This window comes from Otolemur garnettii, unplaced genomic scaffold (assembly GCF_000181295.1).
Source record: "Otolemur garnettii isolate 467f Iridium unplaced genomic scaffold, OtoGar3 scaffold00027, whole genome shotgun sequence".
NCBI classification, from domain to species: domain Eukaryota; kingdom Metazoa; phylum Chordata; class Mammalia; order Primates; family Galagidae; genus Otolemur; species Otolemur garnettii.
In genome coordinates, this window is record NW_003852422.1 from 19,711,411 (window position 1) to 19,735,264 (window position 23,854).

The 23,854-nt window shown below is 41.3% G+C and overlaps 1 protein-coding gene across 1 annotated transcript in view; it reads left to right on the forward strand.

Annotated features, from left to right (window-relative positions):
- Nucleotides 1-305: 305 nt before the first annotated feature.
- The window catches only part of CCDC68 (coiled-coil domain containing 68), a 49,784-nt gene continuing 26,235 nt past the window's right edge, over nucleotides 306-23,854 (forward strand). Inside the window, exons 1-6 of the mRNA XM_003788440.3 lie at nucleotides 306-347; nucleotides 12,982-13,106; nucleotides 14,263-14,349; nucleotides 16,421-16,561; nucleotides 17,519-17,644; nucleotides 19,234-19,362. Coding sequence (XP_003788488.1) covers nucleotides 12,990-13,106; nucleotides 14,263-14,349; nucleotides 16,421-16,561; nucleotides 17,519-17,644; nucleotides 19,234-19,362 — 600 coding nt within the window. The 5' untranslated portion in view covers nucleotides 306-347; nucleotides 12,982-12,989. The remainder of the gene's footprint in view (nucleotides 348-12,981; nucleotides 13,107-14,262; nucleotides 14,350-16,420; nucleotides 16,562-17,518; nucleotides 17,645-19,233; nucleotides 19,363-23,854) is intronic.

A 23,854-nucleotide genomic window follows, 5' to 3' on the forward strand; every position in this document is an offset into this window, starting at 1 on the left:
TGGTAAGTGTAAAGCTATTCCGAAATAAAAGTTTTATTAAAAACACTCTCAACAAAAGTTTATGAACTTAAGACGCAGACGGAACCTTTTTGAAAAGCAGCCGCTGCCAAGTTCCCTGCAGAGCGGCGCTCCACTTCGAGAGCGCGGGCGGGCGCGTCGGGCCGCAGCCGAGCCCGCTCCCCCCGAGTCTCCCGGGAGCCGGACTCTGGCCCCGGCGCGCCCACGGGGAGGAGCCAGACCTGCGGGCGGCGGCGACTGCACAGCCCCGGGAGCCGGCCCGGCCCGAGGCCCAAGCGCCAGGGGGAGGAGCAGCACCCGGATCCCGCTCTGGCTCAGCGATCCCCAAGGTAGGCGAGTCTGGGACCCCGCGGGCCGGGTCCCTGCGGGTAGCGCCAGGTCTCCCCCGCCAGGTGTGCGTGTGTGGGGTGTCCAGGTGCCCTTGGAGCCGGCTTCCCCTGCGGAGCTCAAGACACCAAAGTCATTTCCTGTAACAGGGTCCTCCATGGAAAGGGTCTTCGTCCCTGGAAACGTATGTTTTGGGCTTCTTAGGACAGAAGTTACTTTTTCTCCGGAAAGAGAAGGAGTTGCCTTTCCTGGAGAAAAGGGCCTTTCATTAGCCGGGCTCATGGCTGATTATTTATTTAGCCTGCTGTTATATGATCCCTTTGCCAGGGGTCCCAGCGATTTCTGCTTGCTAATTTCAGGGAAGTGGGAAAGCCTTCCGGAAAACGCTGTCACCTGTTAAACTTCAGTGGGGCGGCTGTAACAGGCCACTAAGCACGCCAATATTTATGAGCAAAGATGAATGAAGGTGGTTTTCTCGCCCTTCATTCATTCTGTGGGCTTCTGCAGCTGAGGATCTAGCCCAAGGCCTGACAGCGCCCTGGGGTTCCTGCAGAGTGGCTATCAGGGGACTTGGAGCTGGAAAGGACAGAGCCCCGGGCAGCTTTCCTGCTTACTAAATGGCGAATACAGGAGAGGAGAAGTGTATTCTTCAGACTGGATGATGACATAGCTGCACATTTTCCACCTTTCTCGAAAGGAAAACAAAAATGGTTTTTGAATATAAGGATCAGAACAAGGAACCAGCCTCAAACGTAACTGAAGCTGTGTTTGTTCCTCGTTCTATCATAGTTGTTTTATTTTAGGAATCAAAACCTCTTTTATTCTTAGTGTATATAGATTAGACAAAGTGTCAAAATACAGAAGGGAATTATTCTGCCTATGCAATAGGGAAAAGATAATCCGTCCTTTTGATTTTACCCAATGCTATTAAATATTCAGCTCTCCAGAAGTCTGGTTTTCCAGAAATTTGAGCTGGGCAGGAGTGTCAGGTACCCTGGCAGACACAATTGGTGCTGTTGTTAAGCTGTGGCTGGCCTGGCCCCTCCTTCTCCCCCTGCTCTCCCAGTTAGAGTAAGAAGGCCCCTTTCAGGAATGTCTGCCTGAGGCAGGGAGAATCCTTGGGTGGCTCCTCAGCTATGTGTGTGTGTGGGGTGGGGTGGGGTGGGTGGGAAGGATGAAACCAGGTTATACTTCCTGGGACCTAGATGAATGTCAAAAGGAGATTCTTACCCTTTATTATTTATGAAATAAATTGATTCCTAACTAGAAAGACAATTTGAAAATAAATGCAGATGTCATTCTGAGATTTAAAAACAGTCATGTCATCTTAGTGATTCGCAAAAAGTGCTCAGTGGTGGACGTGAGTTGTAACCCAAATTTTGGCCAAAGCTAAAAAAATGTAAACTAGCTTTGTACAAAACTGAAAACTAAGGTGTGTATTTGTGTGGAATAATAACTGAAAAAGGAAAGGATTGAAGATTTGGAGGGAATTTAAAAGTCTTTTAAAGTAGTGGCTTTAAATCTTTTGAACTGAGACATTTATATCAAAATTGTATGGCTTTTTTTTTTGAGACAGAGTCTCAAGCTGTCACCCTGGGTAGAATGCTGTGATGTCATAGCTCACAGCAGCCTCCAACTCCGACTCAAGCGATTTTCTTGCCTCAGTTTTTCTATTTTTAGTAGAGACACGGTCTCGCTTCTGCTCAGGTTGGTCTTGAACTCATAAGTTCAGGAAATCCACCTGCCTCAGCCTCCTATAGTGCTAGGATTACAAGCATGAGCCACTGCGCCCAACCTGTATGGCCCTTTTTTGATTGAACACATCTCATAAGGGTAAAATTGTACTATGAATTTAGAAACATGTTTAAATGAATTTCATTTTACTAAGCACAAAAGTAGTCATTTACATAGGCATGCACGCACATGTGTGAGACTCTGTGTGTGTACATACATTCAGTTTTAGAAAAGACAGGATGCATCTGTACGTGTGTAGGCCTAATCACTCATTCATCCAACCAGTATTTATTGAGTGCTTTTATGGGGCACTGTGGCTTACAGCCCTGTGTAAATAAGACACATCCCTAAGAAGAAGAAAAAAAAGACACATCCCTGTCCTCTTGGAATTTATACAACATTGGAGTCCTCCAGGGCACCTAAGACCGCAGATCAGGAACCATATTGATGACTCACCTATCAGTTTTGATAGTGCCTGAAACCAGAATAATTGCAAATTACATACTCCTTAAACCAGTGTTCTCAAGCTTCGGGTTGTGGCCCCTTTGGGGTTCAAATGACCCTTTCACTAGGGTCACCTAAATACATCCTGCATATCAGATATTTACATAACGATTCATAACAGTAGCAAAATTACAGTTATGAAGTAGCAACGAAAATAATTTTACGGTTGGGGTTCACCACAGCATGAGGAACTGAATTAAAGGGTCACGGCATTAGGAAGGTTGAGAACCACTGCTAAACTGACATAAATAGCCAAATCTAAAAATTATAAAAGAACTTGCATGTTACTCTGGTCAGTAGTTTTTTATTTAGGTTTGGAAAGCATTTAGACATCATTTGTTCTAGGTTTAAGTGTTTAATATTATGAAATAGTAAACCAAAAATCGCTAAGTCTCAATTTCATGCAAATTAAATTCAAAGTACGTTAGCAGCATAGATACCAATAATCTAGGGGAAAAATATTTAACATTGAGAAAATGTAGCCATCATTTTTTTCCCCTGTCAATTAGAAAATATGACTACAATTATATTTTCCTCTGGAAGGAAAAGACATTCAAGTTATTCTTACCCTTTATTCATTTTTTTAAAAAAACAGCTTTATTGGATGTATCATTTACATACCATAAAATCCATCCAAGGGTATAATTCGATGATTTTTAATAAATTTATGGCATTGTGCAAGTCTCACCACCGTCCAATTTGAGATCATTCCCCAAACATCCCTGTGTCTGTTCGCAGTTTCTACCCAGACAATACCTGGTCTTTAGCGTCTGGCTTCTTCACATTTATTCTAATAAAGTTTCTGAGGTTTCTCTATAGTTGGTTCACTTTTATTGCTAATTACCACTTATTCCTTTCCATGGTTATACCACATTTTGTCCACCAGTTGGTGGACCTTTCTGCGGTTACTTATAAACAATAAGACAGATGTGGTGTGCAGTGGCTCAGGCCTGTAATCTTAGCACTCTGGGAGGCCAAGGTGTATGGATTGCCTGAGCTCACAGGTTCAAAATCAGCCTGAGCAAGTGTGAGACCCGTCTCTTAAAAAAATAGCTGGGCATTGTGGCAGGTGCCTGCAGTCCTAGCTACTCAGGAGGCTGAGACAAGAGAATTGCTTGAGCCCAAGAGTTTGAGGTCGCTGTGAGCTGTGATGCCACTGCACTCTCTGCTGTGATGCCACGGCACTTTCTGCTGCACATAAGCCACCCAGTCTATAGGACTTTGTTATAGCAGGAGACATGGATGCAGATTCAGACAAGAGAGCAGCCCTGAGGGTAGAGATGAAGCAGAGAAAAGGAGATGGGGGATGGTGGAGATGCAAGAGGAAATAAAGACAGAATGTTGGAACCAGACAGAGAAACGAGTCAAGGTGATGGATGCCCTTGGTGGGTGGAAGGGCTGTTTCCTCAGCCTGGGGTCATGAGGGGGAAGTCCAGCAGTAGCCCTGTTGAGCATGAGGAAGGAGGACAACTTATAACCTTGAAAAACTTACATCCTTCTCTGGATCTTATTGAGTGTTATATATGTATGCTGATGATAGTAACTGGAGTAGAGTGTTGTAATGATTAATTCTGATAATATATGAAAAATATTTTTTGTGAATGGCACAGTGCTTTGTCAATAGTGTGGTATATTTGCACATTGTGTTTGCACCAATATTTTAATCCCCCCCTTTTATCTCATTTCTAAGAGTTTGCTGTAGCACTGGCTGTGATAGAAACACATATGCATGTACAAATGAATGGCACATAACTGAGTAACATTAACCATACTTAGCAAGAGCTTAGAGTATTACTTGCAATTTGAACTAGGGTACAGTGTGGCCAGGCATGTCTCTGGTGGACTGTGCATCACTTTCAGGTAAGCTATGCAGTCACCTGAGATTTAGCCAGCTGACACTGGATGTCACCATTGTGCTGCGTAATGTATCTATAGAACAGGTGTGCTAGTTAATATTCAGGACGTGCTTTGTCTCTTCAAGGGCTTGGAGAAGGCTTTTTTCCGCTCATAGATCCTTGTGACTTTATGTTGTAACATTTTCAGTTTCTAATGTCTAAGGTCTACATAAAGGGGATCAAAATGGAAGAAACAGTATTGTTAGGTTAAAACTGAGAAACTAAACATGGAAAACTCAGAAACTCTGGTAAAACCAAGCAGGGCACTTGGTTGCAAACCAGAGTCATGGACTCTGATTTAGCAGAAAGGGAGTTTTCCTGGGAGAATGTGAGGCAACCACCAGAATGGATGGGAATATTGGAAACTAAGTTTGGGAAAATGGGAAGATCCCACGTGTTGGACCTCAGCGAGCTTAGCCTGTAGGAAGAGCAGGCTGGGGGCTTTCTGGGCCACTGGCCACTGGATACTATCACTGACTTTTCTGCCACTGGACACAAAAGCACCCCTCTGTTCCAGGCTCTTTTCCTCCCCTGGATAATAAGTGGGTTTTCACCACCTCCAGCTCCAACAAGCCAGACGCCTGGTCCCTACATTGCATTTCCAGGGGAAGCACTAGGTTGGCCGAGTCTAAGGCATGTCCCTGTGCTCTAGCTCAGGGAATGAGGATGAATAAGCAAGAGACAAATGGTGCTTCTGTGTATCCAGGAGGGAGATTCAGGCCCTAGAGAGCCAACCCATGTCGCCAACCCATGCGACATCCACCATGGTGCTTTCAGTCTGAGCCCTGCAGAGCTGAGAGTTGGGAACACCTCTGTGTACTCAGTAGACTTAACTGCCCCTTGTCTGAGGTGACCCAGACTCAGTTGCTTACACTTTGCAGACCTCGGCAGCTTCACAGACTATCTTTGCTTCAGCCCACCCTCAGAGGGCCACACCAGCCAGAGCTAGACCTATTGTAATGTGGCTGAGGAGACAACCTCTTAGTTAGGCAAATGGGAAGTCTGGAAACATTTTAGTCAGAATGGAAGAAAGTTAAGAAAGAAAAGAAAAGAAAAAAGAAAAAGAGGAAAGGAAAGGAAAGAAAGAAAGAGAAAAGAAAAAGAAAAAGAAAAGAAAAGAAGCCTTGCAACATTAAAAGAAAAAGAAAAGAAAATGGCTGCCCTGCATACCGTGCTGTTTCTAGAACACTGTTGTAGGCAAGTGGTAGCCTCTGCTCCTGCTTTCTCCTTTGCCAGAACCCTCTTTCCCTAAGGCTGCCACATGGTTTGCTCCTCCTTTTCCTCAAGTGTTCAGCTCAAACGCTGCCTCCTCAGACTGGCTTCCCCAGCCACCCTTGCAGAGCAGCACCTCCTCTGACCCCATGACCCAGATCTGCTTTTCTGCACCCAACTTGTCACCACCTGCTGTTAAATTCCCTATATATTTAATTATGTGTTTAATGACTGTCTCATCCCCTGTATTGAAAGTCCAGAAAGCAGTGTCTGGCTCAGCCCTGGCACCAGGCCTCCTAACACAGGGATGTTCAGTAAATATTTACCCCGTGAGTCAGTGAATCAGGGCGAAGAAAGGAAACACCTTTGTTAAAGCCTCTGGAGTAAGAACAGTGTCTGTATTTGTTTTCTGGGTTGCCCTAACAAAATACCCCAAGTGGAGTGGCTTCAACACAGAAAATGATCATCTCCTAGTTCTGGAGGCTTGAAATGGAGGTCAAGGAGTCTGCGGGGTTGGTTACGTCTGGGGGCTGTGAGAGGGACTCTGTTCTGTCCCGTGCTTCTCCCCCCGCCTCTGGCGGGTTGCAGGCAATCTTTGGTGTCCCTTGGCATTAGAAGCATCACCCAAGTCTCTGCCTTTGTCTTCACAACTCTCTCCCATCCTTCTCAGATCTCTCCCAATTTTGCCTTTTCATAAGGATACCAGTCTGATGTTATCTTTGCTTGACTAATTACATCTGCAAAGACACTATTTCCAGATAAGATCCCATTCTGTAGTACTGGGGGTTGGGACTTCAATGTACAAATTTTGGGAAGGGTGCAATTCAGCCCAGAACAGACCCCTCCTATGTGTCTGATACTTCAGCTATCTTCATGTCACGGAAGAGTATTATCTTGGGTGCCCAGTGATATTACAATTCACAGTGATGTGTGAATTGCTCTGGAGATTGTAAACTAGATAACTAGATATTGGCATCATTCACTGGGCAAGTTGATGAATTACTGATGCATTAGAATAGAACCCCAGATTTACTAAGTCTTAAAATCCACCCAAACAAAATTTCCTTTATAGCCCAGATCAGTCTGCAGATTATTAAAATATTACCTGGTTCTTCCCTGCCAGAAGGAAACCCACCCTCATTTCTTGTCAGCCTTAATTGTGGATCATGGTTTCCTGTTTCATTTACTCATTTGACAAATGTGTACAAATTGTTTATTATGGGTTGTGTATGCTGTTACAAGTGTTTGATAAATATCAATTCACAAACACCACCACGTTGATTATTGTTAATAATGCATATTATTTGTATTTTACTGTTAAGGGAACTGAGGCACAGAGAGGTTAGGAAACTTGCCCAAGGTCACACAGCTACTGAGAGCAGGCAGTCTGCCTGTAAACCTTTTAACTGTACAATTCTTTCTTCCCAGAAAGCCTCCTGGAAAAATTCAGTGTAGGTGATGGAACAGAGCAGAGATGCTTTGGTTGAAGTTCCGTGGCAGAGCTTTGACTGCTCAGCAACCACCCACTCCCCACCCTCCCGGTTTGCAAAGCCCTAATCTCGGAAATAACTCCTCTTGGCATGATGCCACTTGTAAGCTGTCTTCAATCCTTTCTAGCATGAAACGAATCAAAAATCTTTCCTTACTTTAATTAACTGATTGAATTTTATTTTGAAAATTTTATCTGCTTAATCTACTTCTGGCTGCAATAAAATGCTAGCATGGATTTTCCTCAGGATGGTAATGCCATATGGCAATGTGGACTTCACTGGCTTACGCTCCCCTTGGATTTCTTTAGACACATCAGGGACTGTGGGCACAAAAGTTTTCTGAACCAAAGAGAAAAATGGAATTTAATTTCATGCGATTATGGTGAGACCGAAAGCTTTGCAACCAGGCAGATGTGAGCAAGCCGCTGTGTCATCCTCTGCCTGTCTTCTGTGCTTATTACCAATATAAAATCACAGGGGCAACACTGTCGCCAGCCACTGTCCACCGAGGGCCTTCTGCAGCCAGGCACTTAAAAAGCACAGCCAGTCATTTTCCTATCTCTAGGTGTTCACCCCTATTTTATAGATATCTGAGTTGAGGCTAAGATATGTAACTTATTTAAGAAGGCCTAACTGAGGAGTAAAAATGTGGGATGTTTAATCAGTGATTAAGAAACAGAATTCCTTGATTTTAAGAATAAAAGTCACATATGAGGCTCCGCGCCTGTGGCTCAAGTGGCTAAGGCGCCAGCCACATATACCTAAGGTGGTGGGTTTGAATTCAACCTGGGCCCGCCAAACAACAAAGACAGCTGCAACCAAAAAATAGCTGGGCGCTGTGGCGAGTGCCTGTGGTCCCAGCTACTTGGGAGGCTGAGGCGGGAGACTCGCTTGAGCCCAGGAGTTGGAGGTTACTGTGAGCTGTGATGCCAGGGCACTCTACCCAGGGAGACAGCTTGAGGCTCTGTCTCAAAAAAAAAAAAAGGCACATACGAGAATATATTTCAGGATATATGATATGAGGCCCAGCGTAATTGCTATTTATATTCTGAAAGACATTTTGAGAAGGGAGTGGAGTCCATTTTAAAGAGTGATCTAGTCCTTTGATAAGATGCCTCTTGTTATTTTTTAACACACATACTGTGTCATATTCTAAAAAGAAAAAATGAAATGAAATCTATCAAGAGGGACCGTAGACCAAGGGGGATTGAACTAGAGGAGAAAACCCAACACAGGCCGGATCGTTCGCTTTCTCTCCATTTTCCCCGGTCCTGCTCCCATCCCCTGCCATGCACTAACTCCGGGTCAGTAATCCTGTCCCAGAAAGGGCCAGATAGTAGAAACTTTAGGTTTTGCTGGCCACATTCTTGCTGTTGAAGTGCCAAACAGCATAGATACCATGTAAACAAATGGCCGTGATGACATTGTAGTAAAACTTCATTTCTGGGTACGAAATTTGAACTTCATGTAACTTTCATGTGTCATGAAATGTCATGCATCTTTGATTTTTTCAACCATTTCTATGGATATTAAATTGGAAATTCATATAATTTTCATGTGTTACAACATATTCTTTTTCCTTTTTTTTCTTTTAACTATTCCACTAAAAGTGGAAGACCCATTCTCAGCTCACAGGCTGTACAAACAGGCAGAGGGTGTGACTGGGCTCCCAGGCAGTGGGCCGCTGACCTTCCCGCTGGCCCGCTGACCTCTCCCCTGGCCTGCCCACCCTCACTCTGACTTCCAAGCACGTTGCATATTGTCGCCGACGGCTTCTTTTACTCTGAGCATGTAAATGTTGTTTTGCACCAAGATCTTAATCCCCGAAGCGACTTCAGAGGACCCAGCAAGAGACACGCTCCCACTCACATTTTGCAAAAGCAGCCTTGCAGAATTGCTGTCGCCGGATGGATGAACTTCAGCTGAAACAAACAGGAGCCATAGCTGCTGTTTAAGAGGATTTATAATAAAATGGAAAATTCTTGGCATGCTCTGCCAATCTCACTGAAGATTAAGGGATAAATGTGGGACTTGGTGGTACCCCTAGAAGCGATCTTCTTTCAAAGCAACGCTGGCAAATAGAAAAAGTCTTTGTTTCTTTCAGCAGTGTAGGTCGTTGCTAGGTTTTGAATAGTAATATTTTGTTGTTGTTGTTGTTGTTTTTCTCTAGGGAGCCAGCTGTAACGCGAGGGACACGTGCCTGAACTTGGTTTCAAAAAGACCAAGGTTTGAGCATTAGCACTGATAACTTTATTGTGATCTGGAATAAACTAACATTACCAGGGTAATCTTAGTTTTCGGATCAGTAAAGTGGGATTAATGATCCTATTTCACAGGTTTTTTTTTATTACAGTTTACTTTTAATTTTTATTCATTTCTTTATTTATTGTTGCAACAGGGCTTCTCTCTGTTGCCCAGGCTGGAGTGGAGTGGCACAAGCCTAACTCACAGCCACCTCAAACTCCTGGGCTCAAGGGACCCACCTGTTCAGCCTCCTGAGTAGCTGAGACTACAGGTGCGTGTCACCACACCTAGTTAGACATTTTTCTTTTTTGTAGAGATGATAAGTATCTCACTACATGGCTCAGGCTGTTCTCAAACTCCTATCCTCAGGCAATCCTCCCACCTCTGCCTCCAAAGTGCTAGAATTACAGGTGCCTGACCTAGTTTGTTTTTTAGTTCTTAACTATTTGTTGTAGAAATTTCAAACAAAACCAAAATAAATAGAGAGATGTATAATGAACTTTTTGTGCTCAGCACCCAGCTTCAATAATTACCTACATTTTGCCAAACTTCTTTCATTTTTTTTTTATTAAATCATAGCTGTGTACATTAATGCAATCATGGGGTAGAATGTGCTGGTTTTATATATCATTTGAAATATTTTCATCAAACTGGTTAAAATAGCCTTCACCACATTTTCTTAGTTATTGTGTTAACACATTTATACTCTACACTTAGTAAATTTAACATGTACCCTTGTAAAATGCACTGTAGTTGTGTTCCCATGAATTACCCTCCCTCCAGCACAACCAGAGATGTTCGTGTGGATGTGGAGAAAAGGGAACACTTCTGCACTGCTGGTGGGAATGCAAACTAATACGTTCCTTTTGGAAAGATGTTTGGAGATCACTTAGGGATCTAAAAATAGACCTGCCATTTGATCCTGCAATTCCTCTACTAGGTATATATCCAGAAGACCAAAAATCACTTTATAACAAAGATATTTGCACCAGAATGTTTATTGCAGACATTCATAATCTTTCATTTTCATCTCCATCTCATTTTTTCCTCCCTCCTGGAGTACTTTAAAGCAGTTCCTAAGGTAACAATATCCTTTCACCTGTAAACATTTTAGTAAGTATCACTAATAGATAGGATCTTTATAAGAATGTCGTAATTTCATCCTCTCCATGTCTTTGTATAGTTAGTTTGCTGGAGTCAAAATCCAAACAAGATTCCTATTTAATATATTGCATTTGGTCCTGTATCTCTTAAGATCCTTAAAGTCCTTAATTTAGGGTAATTTTTTTAGTTATATTAAAATTGATCAATGAGGTCTCTCAGGTTCGTGTATTCCTCATTAAACGTCCAGCTAACATTTTAGCCTTGGGTGATGATTGCTGTTTAGATCCTTTATAAAGGGTCACAAAATACAGGTTTTCTAATTTTGTCAATGCTTTTGACTGTAGTAGCTAGAATTCCATAGGAGATGTTCCCTCCTCAACTATTTGGCTGCTGTAAAATACAGTTCCTATGGTGAAGGCAAGACAAGTGCTTGTTTTGTTCCTTGTTTTTGTTTCTGCCTGTTTTTAGCATAGTCGTGTACCACCGTTGAGTTGTTGCCTAATCACCTTCCAAAAGTGGGCAGTGTGTGGTGTCATTGTGGGTTTTTCTTCTGTCCTCGTCAATTCAGGGATTTAATATGTTTGATGTGTTTCAATCCATCACACCGTTCTTCAGGAAGGCTCTTGTTTCCTATTCAAGTACTATTCGATCACACTTTAGCTTTCTGCTATGACCAGATATCTCAGGTTTACTTTATATATTTCTTGCCTTAGCCATGAATTAGCCAAGAAGCCATAGTTTCTTTATAGTAGGATATCATATTCAGAGACCTAGGTTTTTCAGTGGAGAGATAGAATATATGTATTTTTAAGGAGAACAAACCATTATTTCATACCCATAATTGCAGTTCGGATTGCAATGTTTTCACCTTACATTTTTGGCTCTATGTTTTATTTTTTCTTTTATGCTAAATATCTTGATTATTCACAATAGTCGTGCATTTACTTATTGGCCTTCTGGTACAGTTTGCACCTGTGCATATGAACACACACACGTTTAATAGCTTGAAAATATAGTTTAAGATTGTTTTGCCTTTTTTTTTGAGACAGAGTCTCACTTTGTCACCCTCAGTAGAGTGCTGTGGCGTCACAGCTCACAGCAATCTCACACTCCAGGACTCAAGCGATTCTCTTGTCTCAGCTTCCCAAGTACCTGGGACTACAGGTGCCCCCCACAATACCCGGCTACCTTTTAGAGATGGGGTCTCACTCTGGCTCAGGCTGATCTAGAATTCGTGAACTCAAGCAGTCACCCACCTTGGCCTCCTAGAGTGCTAGGATTACAGGTGTGAGCAACTGCCTTGCCTCTGATTTGCCATTCTTTTTGTGCTTAGAATATAGCATACCAGAGATGAATGGTCCCTAGGAGGTGTTTTTAACTCACTTGAAATAATTGATGTGGTTATGTCGCCAATTTGATATATAGATATATTTATTTGTTTTATTTATTTCATTTTGGATGATTTCTTTCCTTCAATTTTGTTTTATAATTAGGTAAAATATTTACATAAATCTGTAAGACATAGATTTCCCCCTTCTATTTATATTTCCTACCCTTCATGTAGGAAATATGACATTATATTTTCTTTTCTACACTGTGCTTTTTCATTAAATAATAATACACCATTGTAATGACTCCATAATAGGTGATAGTTTCTTTAGCCAGTCTTCTTTGTGGGGGAATTTGAGTTTTACCAATCTTCTTTTACTATTTATATAGTTCTTCAGTAAATCCTCTTTATAGACTATGTATAAAGATACATTCATACACAACACACAATTTTGTAATAATTGTCTGTGTTAGTTCCACAACCACTTACTTAGTACTCACAGTGTGCTAGGATGTGATGAGAACTAAAATCTGGTGCCTGCTCTTAAGATTTTATCATCTAAGATGATGCAGAATAAAAAGAGAAATTTTATATTTTTCTTTCTTAGATTATTTAATTTTCTAGTTTTTAATAAATCTAGATGATGTTTTCACATTAAATTAAATCCTGGATTTATGAATATATACAGACACCAATGGCTTATCATTTTTCTACTATATTTGATTACAGTGAGAAAACAACTTTATTCCATTTATAAACCTTATAATCATGTAAACAGAATGATGTGCTTTGCGCCGGGTGCAGTGGATCGCACCTGTAATCCTAGCACTCTGGGAGGCTGAGGCAGGAAGATCTGTGAGTCAGAAGTTCAAGACCAGTTTGAGTAAAGTGAAACCCCATCTCTACTAAAAAAATCAAATATTAGCCAGATGTGGTGATGCATGCCTGAGGTCCCAGGTACTAGGAAGGCTGAGGCAGGAGGAATACTTGAACCCAGGAATCTGAGGTTGCCGTGAGCGAGGCTGATGCCAGGGCACTCTAGCCTCAACAACAGAGTGACGCTCTGACTTTCAAAAAAAAGAAGTGTGTTTTGCTTAACTGGTTTCTATTTTCTTACCACTAGAATTCATAATGACAACAGTGACAGTGACCACAGAAATTCCTCCAAGGGGAAAGAGAGAAGATAATTCTGCCTGGTATGAGTCTACATCGGCTCACGTTATTGAAGAAACTGAATATGTGAGAAAGGTACGTGGGTTCCCCAAGTCATTAGCATGATAAGATTTTTTAAAACGCTAATGTGGATTAGTAGACTTTGTTTTGCTTTCCTTAGAACATATAAGAAGGAGCTAACTTATTCTGGCGAAGGACGGACTTGCCAGCTGAAATGTCCCCACGTGTGTGGTGGTTTCTCTGGAGGGTGTGAAACTGTTCCTACACTTGGAATAAAATGATTTTCTTCCCTCAGTACAACTGAATAATGGGCCAGGAGGGTTCGGAACACCTATCAGCACTGAATTTGCCCCACGCTATTCACCGCTGGATTTCCTACTGTTTTATAATGTTTTCCAGTTGTTTCCTGAGCACCGCTAGTGTTCCCAAGTAGATGTTCACGTTTCCTGCTGAGTTCCTGCCTCTCCTTGCCCTGCTCCTTTTCACAGTTCAGGGTAGCGACTGCCAATGACATGTGGGCACCTTACTTCATTAAACACGTGAATTTTGTAAGAATCTGAGATGATAATGGCTGACGAAATTGTACACTCTTGTGAACGGTTTCTTAGAATAGATGGATAAATTCAGGCACAGTCCATAACGTGTTCAGATCAATTAATTAATTCATCATTGAGTGTCTTGCCATTCCATAGGCCATCAAGCCGTGGGCTTATATTTCATGCATAAATTTGTATGATCTCTTAGTAATTATTCTGTAGTAATTGCTTAATAGTAATTATTTTGTAGTAATTACTAGGGAGTAATTATTTTGTAGTAATTGCTAGCTAGTAATTATTTTGTAGTAATTACTAAATAGTAATTGTTTTATAGTAATTACTAAACAGTAAATTAGTACTAAATTACTAGATAGAGAAAATAGAACTAAATAGTATTAAGTACTAATTACTAAATAATAACTATTTTGTAGGATAATATTCACGTAGGTTATTATGTTAGGTCTGTCTGTGAAAGTGATAAGACCAAATGCTTATTTTTGGCAATCTCAATAATATAAGCCTAAGTGCGAGTTAGGTTGATGGAAGTTATTAAAATCTGAAATTAATATATATATATGGACATTATAGATAAATAGCTGATATTGAGGAAAAAGCAATTGGCAATATTTTAAATAATTATTTGATATAAATATGTATATATATATATATATATATATTTTTTTTTTCTCCGCTAGATTCGAACTACTCTGGAAAAGATCCGCAATCAAATATTTAAAGATGAATCAGGACATAACAGTATAAATCACAAACTAGATGTAAAGGTAATACAATTCTCAAAATTTACTACTTTTATTCCTCCAGAAGATTAGCATGAAGCAGTGTAGATGTTCTTTATTTAAGTAACTTTTTAGGTAATCATGAATTCTTGAAAGCTTTGAGTGGTGAATGTTAAAATGCCTCGTGTGTATCTGAAGATGTTAAAGGCCATAGATGTGAAGTGTTTGACCACGAGTGTCATCAGTAGGATCATATTGGAATGACCAGATCTTACTTAAATACACTAAACAAGGCTTACTTATTTAAAGTATATATGGAATGTGAACGTTTTAAAACAATAACTGAGAAAATGACATGAAAGCTGTGTTGACCAGTTTGATGGAAGTATTTTGGATTGCATGTGAATACCCCACACTGTACCCCAGAAGTGCATTAATGTATATAGTTACCATTCAATTAAAAAAAAAAAAAAACCTCAGAAGAAAACAAAGTGAAAAAAAAAAGTATATGTGGGATGCTGTCGGTCCAGCCAAGGTACCATGACAGTAACATTTCACGACGAAAGACAAAGGTATAAGCTTTTAGGCTCACCTGGACCATTCTACTGGACACACATCTGAAGCTTTCAGACCTGAGTTGGGTGAGGTTCTTGTCAGATATTCAATAAGCTGAAATGCACTCCCTTCCCCAAGATCAGCCTTCTGTACCTAAGGTGAAGCAATTTGCCCTTAGTCTTGTCTGGGTCATGTCAGCTTAAACCTCATGGGAGCCAGTGCACCTCATCAGTGCCATCCATTGTACACTGTGGCCACAGACATCAGATCATGGGGTATGATACATACACGCCATCCCCTCCCTCATCTCCAGCCTCCTAAACTGACACAGCTAACTTCAGTGTGTTTTGAATTAAGTGATTTGAAACTAGGGGGAAAAAAGGTTGTTTTTGGAAATGATGGAGATCAAAAAGTCAGTTTGGACTGCACTGAGCTGCAACCTCCATGTGGAGGTTTCTTGTAAGCGGCTGGACATAGGATTCTGGAGTTCAGGGTTAGCGGTCTGGGCTGAAAGGTCCAGGCTGTAGGGTTGAGATTTGAGGCATAGACGTGATATTTAAAGTTCTGAAACTGGAAGAGAGCAAGTGAGTGTGGATAGAAATGAGAGAGGATCTAAGGACTGAGTCTTGAGGTTTCCAATGTGTAGATGTTGGGAGAAAGAAGAACCATTGCAGGAAGCTAGGTTGGGAGGAAAAGCAGGAGGGCTGGACCAGTGAAGGACAGTGAGGAAAGGCATTCAGAAGGGAGGGCGAGACCATGCTGCCCCTGCTGTCCATTGGTCAAGATACTGAGAACTGAACACTGACCACTGGCTGTAAGCATGTGGAGGTTGCTGGTGGCCCTGACAGAAGTAGCTTCTTAGAAATGGAGATGCCATTGTGTGGCCATGTCTCTGCTTCCAGCATTTCACACCACAGAAGGTTGGCAGATGAGCCAGGCACCAAAATACCAGCCTCTGCCCCTGTGGAGATTTCATTGTAATGATCCAGGAGGGCCCTACTGGGGGCCCTGGCTACTCTCAGGTGTGGTCTGTAGTCTTAGCAGCTCTGCTTCCCGGAGCTTGTTGGAAATGCAGCACCTGGGGCTCCGGACTCAAAATCTGCATTTATAACCAAGTGATTCCCATGCGCATTAAAGTTGGAAAAGCATTGATCTATGACCTTTATAGCCACCTAGCACTGCCAATAATCTAACTTCTACAAAAGTCTTTCTGTTAAATTAAAAAATAATTCCTACCCTGTACATGGAGAATGAGAGTATGCCCCCGGGTCTGGAATATAAACATCAAAACCATGGCAGAGTTATGGCGAAGGAGGATATTATTTATATACATTTAATATCAGAATATGTTAAAATTTTAGCAAATAGGCCAGCTACTTCATCTAGAATTCTCCATTAATATTTCAAGAGATTAAAAAAATTTCAACAGATTTATTTTATCTGTGCTGACCTGAATCCTTTTTGATATATGTAATAATTGAGTGATAATTATTGTTGTCAAAGTTTCTAGAGGAAAAGAAGAGTCAGGGCTGTGATCTTCATTCATGTCTGTCCATTTCAGCCCCCTGGAAACTTACAAAACGGCTCTGATTCTGACATGGATCCTTCTTGCTGCAGTTTGGATTTGCTCATGAAAAAGATGAAAGGCAAAGAGCTACAGCTCTTAGAAATGAACAAAGAGAATGAAGTATTGAAAATAAAGGTATGGCTGCTAGGAGAAATCTCAAATTTTGTATTTCGAGCCTTTGAGTTAATCGGATCTACTGGTAGCATTCACGTCCCTGCAGAAGCAGAGAGATGTGTGTGCACGTTCACTCTCTTAGGCCCACAGGTATGCTCACAATTACAGAGAAGCATTTTCATATTTCACTAATCAAATCTCACTTTTATTTTGGGTAGTACTTTCATTATTAGAACAATCTTACAAGAGTTCAATCATTCTAAAATTTCAATCATGCGAGAATAAATTCCAGAGATCTGTGGTACCGCTGTGTGCCTCTCATTAACAATATTGTGTTGTCCACTTACAAATTTGTTGTGAGGGTAGATCTCACAGTAAGTTGTTTTTACTACAATGAATTTTAAAGTGTTTACATCTTTAATAAATATTGTGAGCTTCATAGTAAAATGTCTCATTATTTGTTGAGTTCCTCTGTTGTCAACCATGATAGATTTTCTTTTAGGGGGTGTATCTTGCATGCAACAAATCTCTTGGTCGGTACATCTTTGCAGCCATCCTTGATTATTTCTGTAGGTTAAGTCCTTGAGAGATTCATGACCCTTCAGCTTTTTTGCTCTTAGTGCTTTAACCTTGTCCCTATTTCAGCAGCATGTACCTTTTAGTACTGCAGTGGACATTCATGATAAAAACCTTGCAAATAAGTGCTTAAGTTGATAGGGCACTAGGAGTTCTTGGAAGGGTGAGGTCTACAGCTGCAGGGCTTTGCGGCCCATGAACTCTGGTTTGGCTTGGCCAGGGCAAATCTGCCAAGTTGACAGTCCCTCTACATAGCGGGTCTCTCTTTTCTCCCATCCATTGCTTATGAGAGTACACCTGCTACCGTTACAGCCTTGATGTTTTCACTCGCCCATCAAACTGCTCTGTCTTCAACCCTTTTCATTGTCAATATCTAACATGCATATTGACCTTCTATTCTAGCTGGAAGCCTCCAGGGAAGCAGGAGCAGCGGCTTTGAGAAACGTGGCCCAGAGATTATTTGAAAACTACCAAACACAATCTGAAGGGATGAGGAAAAAGCACGAGGACAGTCAACGTTCACTCCAGGTACTGAACTCACAGTGTGGCTATTGGAGACCTAGGCCCCACTAATCTCTACCTGGAGCCAGAGCCATTCGAGTTCCTGTTTTTGGAAGAGTTAGATGGGAAACAAGCAATGACCCAGGGACTTTTGGTGCCGATCCTCCCTCCCCGCTGGTCTCCCTCCACTCTCACTGACACCCAAAGTTTGCTAAGCTACTGTGTCCTTGCCATTCTTACCCAGAGCCCTTGTCAGTGTGCCGTGGGGCCTGGGCGCCCTGCCTGGCTACCAGGGCTGGTCCCTCTGAACCTGCCAGTGACTTCTCTTCCAGTTTTGCCCTTGACTCACTAGATGACCCAGACCACATGATTCTACCTCTTTGCACTGGCTTTCCTTGTCCCTGTAATAAAAGAGTTATTTTAGGTTTCAAAATCATTTTGGTCCTGGAATACATTCTCCAGATTAAAAAAAATAATAAAAACAAAACAAAGGAAAACACGTATCTATGTGTATATATATATTATACATTAACATATTAAATATGTATTTTTACATATTTTAAAAATATATATAAATTTAAAACATAAAAAAATGTGCACCCACTCATATACATTTTTTTTTGTTGGTTTCTAAATGGGAAGTATGTTTACTAGGACAACAAACCTCTGTCTGAAAAATGTATTCTGAGACTGAAAGAGAAAAATAGGTTTGTGCGTGTGTGCGTGTGTGTGTGTGTGTGTGTGTGTGTGTTGAAATTCAAAATGTAAAATGGCTAATGAGGAAGTTCATTCATGCCAGAGTGGGGCACCTGGGTTTTTGTCAGCTCAGGCCTCAGGGAGGTCCCCAGGGATTTCCTACCTTGAGGCCCTCTCATCCTGTGGATGGCAATGCAGGATGGAGATGAGAAACAGAAGTGAGAGGAGGGGCAGGTGTGGATGGGGGTGCACAGTGTTAGCAGTGGGGCCTCTGGGAACACAATACTTGTGTTCCTGCAATGGGGGCCTGGAATGTCCACCTGGTATTTTGAGCGGAAGTCAGACACTTTTATTTTTGACGGTGAAATCTTGACTTATGTTCAGCACAGACGCAGAGCATTTAGAAGTCTGTGGAGACGCTCCCAGCGTGGCCCCTGGGGCTGCCAGATGCAGACATCTCTTCTCTGGCGTCTTTCACACAGCTCCTGCTCTGGGCCTCCGCCGGACCCCAGGACACACTGCGCAGAATTACTTTGTTTTTCTGGTGCTTTCTGATTGAAAAGAAACATTTTTGTTGTTGTTGAATCTAAAAGATTCTTTTGGTTGTTGTAGGAAATTTTTGTTGTGGAAAACTCAAAACGTCTGCTTTTCTTAAATTAACATCTCTCTGTCTTATACCGGTTCAAGAAGTTTGCTTTATGGTAACAAACGAGAACACTCTATGAAGAACATATACACGTTATTAATTCTCTGATTCAGTGTTTTAGTCTATCAGGTTTATTTTGGAAAAACCACTAAAATCAAGAGAGCAAGTCTAAACATGGGTGAATTCTTAATTGTTTTGATAATTAGAGAATTAATGGAGGGAGTAATGCGTGTATCAGTTTAATAACAGGAGTTTGATGATTTTCTGATCAAAGGTTAACAAGCTCGAAAAAGAACGGAAATTGAACGAACATGTTGAACAGCTGAATCAAGTTGCTGAAAAACTTGAAGAAAAACACAGTCAAATCACAGACTTGGAGAACCTTGTACAGAGAATGGAAAAAGTAAGACCCTGGAGAATTAGAGGACTTTCTTCCCAACACAAGATGAGAATGAAAGGAAATAACACTAAAATCAATGGGACATTGTAGTAAATAAGACACATTATGTGGAAAAACTCTTTCCCATACCTGGTCTTAGGAAGTGTCTTACACCAGTCCAAGAAGTTTGCTTTATGGTAACAAATAAGAACACTCTATGAAGAACATATACACGTTATTAATTCTCTGATTCAGTGTTTTAGTCTATCAGGTTCATTAGTGTCTTCCCTAAATATTTAATATGATTTTATACTGGCCAGGCGTGGTAACTCACACCTAAAATCCTAGCACTCCAGGAGGCCAGCGTGGGATGATTACTCAGTGCAGGAATTCAAGATTGGCCTGAGCAAGGGAAAGACTCCATCTCTACAAAATAGTAGAAAAATTAGCCAAGTTTGGTGGCAGGCACCTACAGTCCCAGCTGTTCAGGAGGCTGAGGCAGGAGGATCCCTTGAACCCAGTATTCTGAGGTTATAGTAAGTGAGGCTGATGCCACACCCTCTAGCTAGTCTGGACAACAGTGAGAGACTCTGTCTAAAAAACCTACCACCACCACCACCAACAACAACGAAAAACCCCTCTGTAATATGATTTGTACTACAGTTTATTCATTTCACTCTCTGAAAATACTGTACTTTTTGGAGACAGCATCTCACTCTGCCCCCCAGGCTGGAGTGAGGGGTGTGATCACAGCTCACTGCAAACTTAACTCCTGGCCTCAAGCAATCCTTCTGCCCCAGCCTCTGGAGTTGCTAAGACTACAGGTATGCACCACCACAGCTGTCTAATTTTTAAAATTTTTTGTAGATATGGGGTCTCACTACATTGTCCAGGTTGGTCTTGAATTCCTGGGCTCAAGTGATCCTCCCACCTCAGCCTTCTAAAAGGCTGGGATTATGGGCAGGAGCTACCAGACCTGGCTCTCACTTTCTCTTTCTAGTAAGTGTTTGTCTTAGAAAGGGGAACCAGGCGAGTGAAAATAATGGAAAAGGTCACCAAGTCCACCTACTCGGAGTTATACTATAACAGATCACTGTGGTATTCTCATGGATTAGTCAGTGCCGTACCCCTTTTTGCCCACTTTGGGTTTGTAAAAATATATGGCTGTCCTAGGAGAGATGCAATTCCCATTAAGAAAAGTCATTTACAGATTAAGACTTTTCAAGAGATATATTTAGGGAAAAGAGTGATATAACAAAAGTTAGAAAAAGCATTATGCACTGTTCCTTTAAGTAGCTAGCACTCCAAATACACACAAAAGGTAAACACATAAATTTAATACATGTCTTAGAATTTAGAACTCAGACCATCAAGGAATATTATTTTTTAATAGGAAAACAAGGAAAAGGGGCATCTCTGAATTGGGAGTAGGGAAGAATATAGAGTTTGGCCTCTAGTAAATATCACACAATACATTTGTACATTTATTGCATCCATCCCCTGGTCTGCCTCTGCGCTTCTCAGCTTTAATTGGGTTTGGGGGTCTGCCTGGGTTATGTCATTCTGTAAATGTCACTTCCAAAGTATCACATTTTAATATTCAGGTTTCTTATCAAAGGAACTTGGATTGGTTTGAAAATATTTCCCAAGAATTTGAAGTTGCATAACCCGGTGAATTTGGTTAATTTGTTATCTTAATGAAGGCCCTGGGGATATCACAAAAATTACATATGCCCAAACTCAACTGGATCTCATACTGATAATATTCAGCCGCATCTGTATTGCGCCACAGGTCACTGAGTGTTAGACTTCAGCAGAATCTCTGGAAGTCTAGGATGTCCTTAAGCAGTTCGTTCATCCAGGCATGACAGTTTATAATTATGCTGTTTTGCAAACACAGTAATAGTTGATTGAGTACTGGGTAGTATGGGAATACTTTATCCTGGAATAAATGAGCTGATAGGACAAAGAATGTCTGCATTTAGGAAAGGCAGACAATTCGGAAAACAAACAGGGTTGTTTAACCAGTTTGATTAACCAGTTTGAAATTTCAGTTTAGACTTGTGATCACCCTGGCTCAAACCCAGTCATACTGGGTCTGGTTTGATGTCCATTTCTCAGGTCCTGAAAATTAACAAAAGAACAGAAGATAATTTCTTTTTTTGCTAGTAACCCTGGGAAATCTGTACTAGATGGGAGTTCATCTCTGAAAGATGGGGTGTTATTTACTAGACTGCATAGTTAATAAACATTGAATCATCTACTGTGTGCCACCTAGAACTAGGGGGTGGATGTCTATTTGTGAATGGGCCAGACATGGAGATTACAGTGTAGTCTATTAGGAGTATGTGGGGCTGAAAGAACTTACAGATTTCCCTTTTGAAATTCTCCTACGGGTATTTTAGAAAGGCTGACAACTCTATTGAAGGAAGGGGACTGTACTTCAGAGCAAAGTTCAGTGGCTCAAATGCTAGCAGGATGTTTTTGAGAAGTGATGGCCTACCTCTCACCTAGATTTTTTTTTTTTTTTTGCTTGTATTGTTTTGATTTATCTTTTACACTGAGACCATTCCTTGGCAGAACAGCTTAGATATTGACTCATGCCTACGGGCTGTCTCTAAGAGGTCTGGGACAAAGTAAGTGGTTAGGTTGCTCATGGCTTGGCAAAGCCGTGCAGCAACCTTCCAGAATACTCTAGCTTTGTGACTTCCTGGAGTGGAGCTTATTGGAATCTCTGGCAGGTGGAAGTAAGTGAGAATGAAGGGGCAATGCCTCCTGGAGGGGCAATGTGCACTGAGTCTTATTTTTTACTTTTTAAAAATATTTGGTTTAAAGATATTTTATGTTTAGGAAATAACCAAGCAAATATATGAAACTATAAGAAGCAGAGCTGGGCAACATCTGCTTGGCTCAAGAAGAAGATGAGAAGACGGGCTGTAGGGAAGGAAGGGTGTCTCAGTGGAGAGAGTGTGAGGAGAGGGGGTGCTGAGCCTTTTGCATTAGTAGGAAAAAGGCATGAGTTCAAAAAGGAAGTGAAAATTAAAAATGAACATCCTCACAAAGGTTGATAAATATTGCCCTGCGAGTAGGTGTCCCCTGGAGAAGGATTTATTTGCTCCTCACTTGAACAATCCACTGCTCCAGTAAGTAGCCATTAGTGGGATGAGGTCTGGTAATGAACACATTACTTAGAACCTTCACCATCTGCCCCACTTTAATCAGGAATGCAGTGAGAATAAACCCCACCAACACAGTGATAAGCCGGCAGAGATGCCCACTAAGAGCGTTTTGATCACTTGACTAAGAGTGCATGGCATATGCTCTTCTGCTGGCAGTGCAGTTCTGTTACGTCATATTTGTTTGCTAGCATCGTTGATTTAGCTCTATTAGAATGTTAGAGCTCAAGGGCACTTTTGAGGCCACCTAGTTCCTCATCATCGTTTTATAAATGAAGACAGCACGGACCAGAAACGGTGCTGCAGTCCTGCAGTGTCTAGTGCACAACCCTTTCCACCATCCCCCTGTGTTCTCCGATGCCAGATCAAAATCACATCTTTGGTTCCTAACTCATGTATGATTTAAATTGATGCCCATTTCGCTCCCATCAACAGGATGAAAGCTTCGGGTCTCCAGAGGTATGGCTCTGGGAACTGGGGGGTGCCCACTCTGTGGTGCTGGGAGCTCCCTTTCTCTTTCCACAAGGCCTGAGAAGTGCTAAGAGTAGGCGCCTCAAACCCAAGTGAGACGCTAGAGCCCTGGTAGGGGGAGAGCGCTCCTTTGTTCAGCTGTCTGAGCTCCTTAACCCCTGTTTCTGAAAAATCCATTAATCAAGAGTAAGTCTGTTAGACTTTTGCTAAAGAACATTTGCTAAACACCATTTTTTCCCCATTCTGCAAAGTCAAAATACAATATCTGCAGTGAGTTTCCTCCATGATTCATGCACCATCATAAGCTTGCAAGGTTCATCTGTGATCCCTCAGAAATAATTTGAACATGACTACGTCTGTTTTAGACAATTTCTGTGTGGCACGGTTACTATAAGAAAAATTGGAAAAAGTTAGTATAACTTTTTAAAAATAACAGAACCCGTAGAGTTGAAGTAATTGGTACCTTCAAATTATCATGTATTGATGTGCAACTATGTGCCAGGGAAACATGCAGACTTTTCACATATAGTATCTCCAATCATCCCAACATTTCAATATTATTATCCTCATTTTAGGGAGGTTAAAAAGTTAAAAATATGGCTCATACAAATGTAGACTGAATCCATGTCACATGTTTTAACCAACTCATTAATTAATGACCAGATTCTTAAGAGAGGAAAGCTGTTTTAAATAAAATGCTTTGAGAAACTTTCTATCAAAGGCATTTTTTTGGGAAAAAAGGAATATACAGTGGGGTTACTAAATTAAATAACAAAACTGATCAATATTCTTTAAGGCAATTAAACCATAACCATAAGGAATGTCTATTCTACCACACAGAAATCTACAAATTCACATGCAACAGAGTC